The sequence below is a fragment of the Cyprinodon variegatus genome, unplaced genomic scaffold (genome assembly GCF_000732505.1).
Source record: "Cyprinodon variegatus isolate N-32 unplaced genomic scaffold, C_variegatus-1.0 Scaffold740, whole genome shotgun sequence".
Classification (NCBI taxonomy): Eukaryota; Metazoa; Chordata; class Actinopteri; order Cyprinodontiformes; family Cyprinodontidae; genus Cyprinodon; species Cyprinodon variegatus.
The window spans coordinates 287,763-299,035 of NW_015151193.1; the positions used below are offsets into that span (position 1 = coordinate 287,763).

The following is an 11,273-nucleotide window of genomic DNA, read 5'->3' on the forward strand; positions in this document are numbered from 1 at the left end:
ATACTCCATCCTAGAAAATTTACTTATATGCAGAAGTTTAATCATATGGAAGATCAGATTCAAAGTCATAATTTCGAGTTTTTAAAGTCATTATTATGAGATACAAAGTCATCATTTTGACTTTAAAATGTCAAAATTATGAGATACAGTCATATACCTTTGTATCTCATAATAATGACTTTAAAAACTCGAAATAATGACTTTGAATCTGATCTTCCATATGATTAAACTTCTGCATATAAGTAAATTTTCTAGGATGGAGTATTAGACTTGTTCATTATGTGAATAAAAACGTAACATTACAAAAAAAATAAGACATATTACTATGAAAATGGAACTCATAATATGAGACAATTGATTTATCAACCAAGATCAGCCAGACTGCAGCAAGCAAAACATTTTTTACTCACGTGGAAGACAACTTTTTAATGTAAGAGTTTATATTTAAGTAGGCTAATAATCAAATCTTGTATTGTGGCATTATTCTAGGGGCTGGCCAAAAGCATAAGCAAACTAGGCAACTGCTTAAGAATCATGGGGCAACTATGGGGCCCAGGTTCTCCAAGAATTATTGTTTTTGGTGTTCTGTTTTTCTTTTTCATGTATTTCTATGTCATTAGACTAACAAAAAAACAAAAAACACACACACAATTTCATGATTTTTATCCCCTTTTATTTTTACATTAATACGGATTTAATTATGTGGAGCTTTTGTTTATTCATAAAAAGGTCATTTTCCTTATTTAAGAACATGCTTGATATTTATTCTGTACCTGATTTATTTTTGTCTGTTTTTGTATAATTTCACTAATATTTATTCATCCAGGCTTTTTATTTGTTTGTTATTGTCCTACAGGTTACTTTTGCCTATTGTTTTTGCAGTTGGAATCAAAAAGCATAAACCATATGATACTTTTACTGTAAATAAACAGCTTATTTGTTTCATTTATTATGTTCAGCAAATACATAACAGACTGTAAACAGCAGCACCAGGGCTGCAATGAGTATATAGCTGTAAAAATGACCTGTATATAACTATAGATCCTGTATTCTGTATATATCTACCTGCACCTTCAACACCAAGTCAAATTCCTTTTAAGTGCAAACCTGCTTAGCAGTAAACTTGATTCTGATTCTGTAGCATTGTCATAGCGCCACCAGATGGCCCACCATATGTACTGCAGCATTTTCAGTCGATTTTTGTGCATTTAAAAGTTTTTATGAAAAGATACCATTTTCATCTTTGTGACCAAAAATGTCTTCCTGACTTTATACAAAGTTGCCTCTAGATGGTAGCATCACATTTTAATTAAGGTGACAACTTTCTTTTGCTTTGCTATTTATAAACAAACATCCTTTTCACCTTCAGCCTGAATATTTAAGGAAAACACAAAACATATCAACGTATTAGGATTTGGTTTATTTTTGAACAAACAGAAAACACATAAAATCTTTCAAACTAATAATTACATTTCCATCTGAAGATTACTGATGCAACTGCACAGGCAAGTTTTCATCACAGAAATAGCACTCCAAATTGATTATCTATATATATATATATATATATATATATATATATATATATATATATATATATATATATATATATATATATATTTATTATTACAGGTAAAATCAGTTAAAACAATCTTTTTGTTAAAGAAGAAACATTAGCCTACTAATACAAACCATGAAGTAGGACACTAGCACTAGTTCTACACACATTTTAAAGTTTGCATGATCTAAAGATCAGTTATCTTATAGAAAAGTTACTGATTTATAGGCCTGCAGGCTTCCCAAACCCTCCAGAGATAAGAGTTTCAGAAGCAGAATGTAATCTTGAATCTGATCTCAGTGAGAACTGTATCTGGAGTTATCTCTGGTCTCAATGGTCTTGATTAGCAGTTTTGGAGCCGGAGAACTGCTGCTGCTGCTTCCCTGGTAGCCATTGCTGTACTTTGGAGCTGGAAAGAAGCACAGAGAGCGAAAAATAAAAAGAAACAAATTTCAAAATATTTTTATTTCACAGATTCACCCTTTTTTAGGAAAAAAAAAGCAACTTAAGGTTGTTAAATGTAAAGTATTTTCCTCATTGTTACTTACGGGGGCTGGAAATGCTCTGGATGTTAAGGATGGACTGTTGGCCAAGTCTGAACAGGAAGAGAAGAAAGTTTCATGCTTAGAGCTCAGTGATATTACACTTCCCTCTGTTATAAGGTGGGAATATGCCGGCATGTATTAATGGCATTCTGAATAACATCTGTAACTATTTTTATTTTAAACTGATTGATTTAATAAGACTATAGCTTTACTTAATTTAAACTTACTAATTGATTTTGACGTTTACCCAATTCTACAGATTCATTAAAGCAGTGATTAACTGGAAATCAGACTTTTTCTGGTTAAAAAGTGTTTGTTGGTGTTAAGCTTTAGTTAAAACCTGCTAGATAATCTGGAGTGTGAAACTGTTTTTTTGTGGGCTCTTAGTTCCAACCAGAAAAGTCCACAAGGGGGCACTATTTGGTCCTCCTGTATTTACATCATTCATGGAGAGATGCTAACAATAGCTTGCCTCGCTTTTATCACTCCTGTCTCTATTCCAACAATCAGGGACTCACCTGCAGGCAGTCAGCAAGGCTTAATGTTTGTGTAGCTTTTTACTTATTGTATATGAGACCAGGGAACGTTGGTAATGTTGCTAATGCTACATCCACACCAACATGCTGTTAAATACTAAGCTAATATTAAGTGTGTCTCTGCCCCCCCCCTTCAGTGTCCACCATATTGGATCAGTCCATTTGCTGCACATGTTCAGAAAGGTCCAAACAGACAGCAGCAAACCATTTGAAAACAAACCATGCAAAGAGCAGTGTTGCTAACTTAGCGCTTTAGTCGCTATATTTAGCCACTTTTCAGACCCCTCTAGCACTTTGATTTCTAAAAAGCTCCTAGCGCCAAATCTAGAGACTTTTTTCTGCTACTGGAGACTTTGGTGACAACATCTAAAAGCAGCGAACTCTGCTCTCCAGAGCAAGTAGATTGGTAACCCCGCCTCCTGCTCTCCTCTATCTTGTCTGCTGTCATGATTCATGCAGCTATTATTTCATCCAAATGAAAAATGGAGAACAGAGAAGCAGATCATGGCTTGTCTACAGTGAAAAGAAGGACTGGGTTATTTACTTTGGCCTTTTTGGAAACACAGGAAGGAGCAATCAGCTAAGTGAGCTTAGTGCTTGGAAAAAAGGCAAAAGGAATGTCCGGATGTCCGGATACCTGTCTATGTCTCTTTTATAGACATAGACAGGTATCCGGTATTATGGGCTAACAAAGAACTCAAACGACCCCCATTCCAAAGGGGCGGACCCGCTCGTCCGGTTCAATTTGCATGTTTTCTAAGCCTAAACAAAGTGTTATTGGTCCACTCTATAAAACTTGGAACTCAATGCTATTTCTGACAGTTTGAACTGAAAAAGCTTCCTGGATGGGAAGTGAAATGTTTTCAAACTTAGAAACAAAGTCCGGTGGATTGTTTGTTGAATTTTCTTGGAATTTGTATGAGAAGTAGACTAATAATGTAACGGTTGATCTAAACTGGGAGCCATTTTCCTCCTCGTCTCCTACCTGTCCTCCTCTCCCTCGAGCAGCTTCCTGTATGTGGCGATCTCAATGTCCAGAGCCAATTTCAGATTCATCAGGTCCTGCAGAGGAGAGGGAATAATTCCTTTCATTTGACCTTCTTCCATTTTTGGTTATTTTTTTTATTTTTATCAGTCTGTATCCATTTTCGTTTTTCTTCTCTTTCCTCTCACCTGGTACTCTCTCAGCTGTCTGGCCATGTCCTGTTTGGCTCTCTGCAGAGCATCCTCCAGGTCTCTGGTCCGAGCTTTAGCTTCTTTCACAGCCAGCTCTCCACGCTCCTCTGCTTCAGCCAACTGGTTTTCCAGACTGGCTCGCTGTGGGAGGTAACAAAAACCAATCAGCACCGGTCCTTAATCGGGTTGTATCCGGGTAGACATTGGCTTTTAGACGCACCTGCCCTTTCACAGCTTCTATCTCACTCTGCAAACGGCTGATCAGTCGGTTGACCTCAGCGACTTCTCCCTTCACCATGCGAAGCTCGTCTCCAAACTGGCTGGCTTGCACGGACAAATGATCGAACTGGAAACCATCACACAACCACCATTTCCACCATTAAACATCAGCTGTTTCTGAAAGTTGCAAAAACAAGAACAGGGTTTCTACCTTGTTCTTGTACCAGGCCTCTGCCTCTTCTCTGCTGCGGGCTGCAATCTCCTCATACTGGGCTTTGACCTCGGCGACTATCTGCTCCATATTCAGGCTGCGGCTGTTGTCCATCTGCACAACCACTGAGGTGTCTTTGATGCTGGCCTGCAGCTCACGCAGCTCCTGGAGCAGAAAACAGACACAATGCTTTTATTTTCAAAATGTGGACAAAGATATTTTTTCACGCGGCTTATGTTTGATATAAGGTTGAAATGTTTTCCAACCACTTTGTATTTGCTGCTTAAGGAAGATCCAACATGTTTGGTGAAAGTACTGCAGCAATATTTCATCATTTTCTATTTGTCCTAAATGAAAGGAGTTTATGGGACAAACAATGGAAAACCATCAACAGTCAGGAACTGAAAAATAAGCTCCTTTAAGGAGAAAGCTTCCTTACCTCCTCGTAGATGTTGCGAAGGAAGTGGATTTCATCAGTCAGAGCTCCGACTTTGTCCTCCAGATCTGCTTTGACCAGGTAGGCTGAATCTACGTCCTGAAAAACAAACAAAGCCCCAAAATAACAAAATATGTTCAAAATCCTGGACCAAAAATCTGTGGCATTATGATGTACAGTATAGTCATCTTCTTTAAATCAGTACCTGTGAACACAAGACTTGTACTTTTTAAAGATAAAACTTTTCATTAGGCTCTCTTTTCTAAAGGTAACAATAATTTTTTATTGATCTTATTTAATATTCTAATCCTAAATGTCATGTTTTCACTCGCTGTGAGCAGATAATCGTAATACTTAACAGAAATAAAGGCTTGTGTGTAATTAATCTTTATAATGATCTGTAATGAAAGTGAGTAAATGAAATACATGATATTTCAAAAATATTCGTTCAATAAAAAAAAAAACAAAAGTGTAATAATATTGATAAAATCATAATTTGATGTCAGGATAGCTACTAGAGGGGGAACTTCTTTTAAATCTTTCATGACATCATTATCTATGATGACAATGGTGCAAACGCTCTGCAAATGCTTAAAATACAGCAAATACAGAAAGTAACGCAACGCGACAATGAGGCTAAAGCCGGGCGTACACTTTACGATTGTTTGCCCTTTTCGGGCCGATTTTTCGGTCGTGCGAGAATTTTCTGAGCGGGCTGACTTTCAGCCTGATGGCGTGCCCTTCGTTACCCCCTGCATGCCCCTGTACACTACAGGGGGTAACGAGGGGCGATCAGCCTCTCACGACCACCTCCCCATCAGGAATCGTGCTGTCGGGATAAAATCAAATGTTTTTCAAATATTTGAAATTCAGTCGGCCGTCATAAGGCGGTCGTGGGCAAATTGCTCCGTGCGCAAACAAGGATTCTTCTTCTTCTTCTTGCTCTCAGATGTAAACCCAGCATCATGGCGGGGGTGCAAAGAGTGAAATGGAGTTCTTTCTGTCAAACTGACAGACTGTAGTAGCCACGTTTGCTCAGCCATGTCTTTGTCCAAATACGTCGTCTCCTTTTCTTTTTAGGACTTTCAGCTCAGAATTGCCCAAATATCCAAGGCAGCGCGTTTCTCTCTAGTGAGCTTCTTGTTCCTCTGCTACTGGTTTGGCTTCTGGATAGATGAGTCTGAGTAGCTCCATCTCTCTGCGGAGCTGAGTCCCACCTTGCTTTCAGACGTACAGGTAGATCGCATCAGAGCGTCGGGTCGCACAGTTAACTTTTAAACCCTGCGCTTTTATCGTACAGTGTGAGCTGTAGCTGCAATTGAATAAATCGTACAGTGTGCGGCTTAACACAAAAAACCCATGCAAAGGAAAAATGCTGAATTCACAGAGAGCAGCAAATGCACGGCAATTACAAAACCTGCTGCAAACACTTTAATGATGCAAAGCAACACTTTTAGCATCATTTCTGTATTTGCAGGGCGTTTACTCTTTGCTGCTCTCTGTTTTCAGCATTTGCAGCATTTTTGTTTTGCATATGGGCTTTGGGTTAGCCACATGTGGTGTCTTTTGCAGTACTTTTTGTATTTGCTGTGCTTTTATCCTATGATAAAAAAAAACTATTTTTTTTTTTTTACATCTTGGTAAATTCCTTTTTAAAAAAAGAAAAAAGAAAAGAAACATTACGATACAGCAATTAAAAATTCACCTATAACTTCAGTGCTGACTCAGATATTTAAAGCTTTCATTTGCAAATAGGCTGCACTGGAAATATTTTTTAATATATTTGTATATCTATATATCTGGAAATAGATCTAGATTTAAAGAGTTTTTAAGTCTTTCTTAGTTAAAGAAACATTCATGCTGTTCTAATGTTTATTTTAAGGAATTCATGAAATTGTAGCTGATCGGTCTTTTGTACCTTTATTTTTTTGGATCTAATCCTCTGTTATTAGGCTGGGAAAAATGTTTGTTGTTAAACCATTGTACACAAATATCAGCATCCTGTAGAGGAAACTTTAATCTCTTTATTGCAAAAAAAAGTTTTTTTTTTTTATCTAGAAAAAACATAAAATGGCAGTTCTTTCTATGTTCAATATAAATATCTTGTGTAGATATTTATCAACAAACTCGGACTCTTTGTCTCTTTGGATTGTGAAGGTTTCAGTTTGCTGATACAGACAGAAATAAATGACTCTATGAGGTTTTTAGAGGTTTATCTGTCCTGACCTTCTTCAGGATAACAAAGTCATTCTCCATGTTGTTCCTCTTGTTTATCTCCTCCTCATATCTATGACAGACAGAGAACACGTCAGCGTTTAAGGAAACATATGATGGGAGATAAAAGGACTGTTGCTTTACTTGTGTTTGAAGTCTTCCACCAGACCCTGCATGTTCCTCAGCTCCCCGTCCAGTTTGGTTTTGTCGTTGTTGACCAGGTCCATCTGACGCCTCAGACCCGCCATGTAAGACTCGAACAGGGGCTCCACGTTAGAGCGGCTAACTCCCTGGGCCTGCAGCAAGTCCAGTTTAGTCTCAAGCATTTTGTTCTGCTGCTCCAGAAAACGAACCTGGGTGAAACGAGAATTAGAATAAATGCCTCTGATTCCCATGTTGTGCCTCAGTGTTAGCATTTTGATTTGCGTGAAAAAAAATCTTGTTTATTCAGTCACATTAAATGTCTGCTCAGACTTCCTCACTTTCTGATTTCATTCAAGGAAGTCTTAAAATGATGGTCAGGATCTCCAGGTTTTTGGTTTTATTTTTTGTTTGTTATGTATTCATGTTTTTTAAGGCCTTGGCAATTTTATAAAAGGCTTGTTTTGTTTCTTAGTTTGATGTTTCCTTTTGTGCATTTTGATTTATTGAAGTAATTTTTCTTTTTATCTTGGTTTAAAGTGCTTTGTTGGTTTTGGCAGGTTGCTCTTAAAGGTATAGAGGACAATCTTTTATTTCCAGGTGGATCATCTCAATAAGTGGTCCTTCTAACTGTCAATCATTCTGGTGATACGTTTATGTAACGCCATCCTACATGCTCGTCCCGTTAGCTATCTTTTTCTGTGCATGTGCTCTTTCAGGCGTATATCTGTGGTGAGCTGCGGTTTCAGACAGTCATTGAAGCTCACCTTTCTCACCACGGTTCTTTGAAAATGGCCGAGGGTCGGAAGAGAAACAGTGTCTACGAAATATATGAAATGAAAAGAAAGGCCTCAGAAGAGGCAGTTTTATCCCAGAATGCTTTGCATGGAGAGCTCTCCTCGCAAAGCATTATGGGATTTGCTGCCATTGGCTGTCGCTACCCAACAGCAGCGACTAATAACAAAGATGGTATCGGGTCGCCAAACGTTCTGTATTTAGAAGTAGAAGTACCACTCCCGTATTAAGTGGAAAAGAAACGCACTTGGTCCCGTATTACTGTGAAAGTAAAAAAATAGTCGGTAAAAAGCTAATGGAAAATGAAAAACCTGTTAGATACAAAACTTACGGTAAACTTCTTCCCATGCCCTTTCCTGCCTTTTTAACCTCACTGTCAAACTGTTTGATACTGTTTTTATTGACTGCCTGTTATTCTGCTCATGCTCCAGGTGTGAGCGTGCATCATTGAAACAGGGGACTGGGTTTGAATCCCTGTTTCATCAGGAGGAGTTTTCTACTCCTGAACAACAGGGCCAAAGGACTCCCTCACAGTGATGACCTTCTTCAGCAGCGAGCTGTTCAGATTTGTAGGGAGGAATTGAAGCTAAATCCTTGAAGAAAACTTTTCAGAGGCAACAGGAGACTTGAGACTGGTATGGGGGATCTCCTTCCAGCGGGAGAGTAAAGCTGATCGACCCCAATGCAGGTGCAGAAATAGGCATTTCTGCAAAGTGTTTAATAAATATAAACATGTGCTGCACTTTATAACTGTAAAACCTTCACAGGCTCAGGTGGCTATCCAGGATCATCCACTCATCTTTTTAATCCCATCTTTAAATGTCACACATTGGGTTCTATTCTATTCTATTCTATTCTACTCTGTTCTATTCTATTCTATTCTGTTTTGTTCTGTCGTATTGTATTCTATCGTGTTCTAATTTATTATGTTCTGCTCTATTCTATTCTGTTCTATTCTATTACATTTTATGCTGTTATATTCTGTTCTACTCTATTCAATTCTGTTTTGTTCTGTTGAATTGTCTTCTATTGTGTTCTAATCTATTCATTCTGTTCTATTCTACTCTGTTCTATTCTATTCTGCTCTATTCCATTCTGTTATATTCTATTCTATTTATTCTAATACATTTTACTCTGCTCTATTCTATTCTGCTCTATTCTATTTTATTCTATTACATTTTATGCTGTTATATTCTGTTCTACTCTATTCTATTCTGTTTTGTTCTGTTTAATTGTCTTCTATTGTGTTCTAATCTATTCTATTCTATTCTACTCTGTTCTATTCTATTCTTTTATATTCTATTCTATTTATTCTAATACATTTTACTCTGCTCTATTCCATTCTATTCTACTGTATTCTATTCTATTCTACTCTGTTTTAATCTATTCTATTCTGTTTTCTTCTGTTGTATTGTCTTCTATTGTGTTCTAATCTATTTCATTCTGTTCTATTCTATTCTACTCTGTTCTATTCTATTCTGCTCTATTCTATTCTGTTATATTCTATTTTATTCTATTACATTTTACTCTGCTCTATTCCATTCTGTTCTACTTTATTCTATTCTATTCTACTCTGTTTTATTCTATTCTGTTTTATTCTATTCTGTTTTATTCTGTTGTATCGTCCTCTATTGTGTTCTAATCTATTTCATTCTGTTCTATGCTATGCTGCTCTGTTATATCCTGCTCTATTCTATTCTATTTATTCTACTGTATTCTATTCTAATCTCCTCAGTACAGCCTGTTGAAGTTCATATTCGTTTTGATAAACTGATGTCTTACATGTTTTGTAAATATTTATAATTTAGTATTTTGTTTATTTTTAAATTCAGTTTAAAGGCATTTAGAAAAATTCAAACTATATAATTAACTGAAGGTTTGGGTTTTATGCGCTTATATAATACAGTTATACGGGTTTTAGGGTAAATTAAATCACAAATGAATCCATATTGTTCCGAAATCTTCTCATTCATGAGCATCACTGATCATCCCCATTGCAGATGCAGAAATGGGCATTTCTGCAAAGTGTTTAATTAATATAAATATGTGCTGCACTTTTCAGCTTTTTTATAACTGTCATCTTTCATTTCATCATTCTTTATTTAGTCATCACCAAAGAAATACCAATAAAATGGAAAGTTGTTTGTGCTTGGAATTGGACAAAATGCTGTAAATGTTACAGTTCGAGTTTTGCAAAAATTAAGTAAAGAAGAAGATGGACCTTCTCGTCAAACATCGTCCCAGAACAGTTTGTGTTCAGCTCAGGTTTCCTGCCTGCAGTCCAGTCCAGACAAAGCCTGGGTTCTGTTCGGAGCAGAATAATGGGCCTATGCAGCAGCGCGGCATCCTGCCCGACCGGATTGATCAGGTTACAGCCTCACTCAATGGGAATCAAATGGGTCAGTCGGCTTGAATATCCAGGATCATCCACTCAGAGAGCGGCTTTCTCTTTTTAATCCCATCTGAATTCTTCATGTTTTTTGGGTTTTTACAGAATGTTTAAATGTCACTCATGAGATGGTTTCTGCAATAAGAAGTCTCAGCGAATGCCATTAGATCCCATAATGGTTCAGACTTTCATTTAGATTTAAAGTAGGTCACCACTCAACCAGTGCAGCTCGTCTCTAACATCCAACTCATTGCTTCTCTGCAGGAGAGAATTTGGTTCTTTAATGTTTGATGAAGAGCGAACAGGTGGGATTACATTACTGCAGGAAACTTTCACTCTGCTTCACTCTGCTTTTCATTTATTCCCCATTTCTCATGGTTTAAACCTCTCTCAGTGAGACGTGTTGTTTCATTATTAAACAGGATTTTTCATGTATCTATAAAGAAATAAACATGCTTTATAAAGCAGGGTCATTAGTTCCTTTATCTAACATCTGTAATCTCTGCCCTAATCTACAGAGCTGAATGAAAAAAATGTTAATATTTAAGTAAATTAGATTTTACATTTGCTTACATAAAACACTCTGTTTAAAAAAAAGGACGCCATGAAAAAATGAAATAAATAATTTAAGATGCAGATCTTAAGCTGAAACCCAAAGAGCTTCTATAATTTGTTCATAGTAGGAAAATATGCGTCAGTAAACTAGGAATAAAATAATAAATCAGATAAATCGTTTTAATCGATTATTGAAATCGTCAACTGAACTTAGAACAGGAAATAACTGTAACTGGGTTATATTTTATTTTCATAGGTAGAGTTTGTATTTGAATGTGAAGCCTTTAATTTCTCTATTCTATTCTACTCTGTTATATTCTGTTCTGCTGTATTGTATTCTACTCTGTTCTATTCTATTCTGTTGTAGTCTGTTTTATTCTACTCTATTCTATTCTACTCTGTTATATTCTGTTCTGCTGTATTGTATTCTACTCTGTTCTATTCTATTCTGTTGTAGTCTGTTTTATTCTACTCTATTCTATTCTACTCTCTTCTATTCTT

The 11,273-nt window shown here is 36.7% G+C and overlaps 1 protein-coding gene across 1 annotated transcript in view; it reads right to left on the reverse strand.

The window, feature by feature from the left end:
* Positions 1-1,616: 1,616 nt before the first annotated feature.
* LOC107098012 (intermediate filament protein ON3-like) overlaps positions 1,617-11,273 on the reverse strand; it is a 15,639-nt gene continuing 5,982 nt past the window's right edge. The window contains exons 2-10 of the mRNA XM_015395433.1: positions 7,037-7,245; positions 6,905-6,965; positions 4,682-4,777; positions 4,243-4,407; positions 4,033-4,158; positions 3,810-3,953; positions 3,622-3,698; positions 2,104-2,150; positions 1,617-1,964 (exon numbers count right to left, since the gene is read on the reverse strand). Of these exons, the coding sequence (XP_015250919.1) occupies positions 1,852-1,964; positions 2,104-2,150; positions 3,622-3,698; positions 3,810-3,953; positions 4,033-4,158; positions 4,243-4,407; positions 4,682-4,777; positions 6,905-6,965; positions 7,037-7,245 (1,038 nt within the window). The 3' untranslated portion in view covers positions 1,617-1,851. The remainder of the gene's footprint in view (positions 1,965-2,103; positions 2,151-3,621; positions 3,699-3,809; positions 3,954-4,032; positions 4,159-4,242; positions 4,408-4,681; positions 4,778-6,904; positions 6,966-7,036; positions 7,246-11,273) is intronic.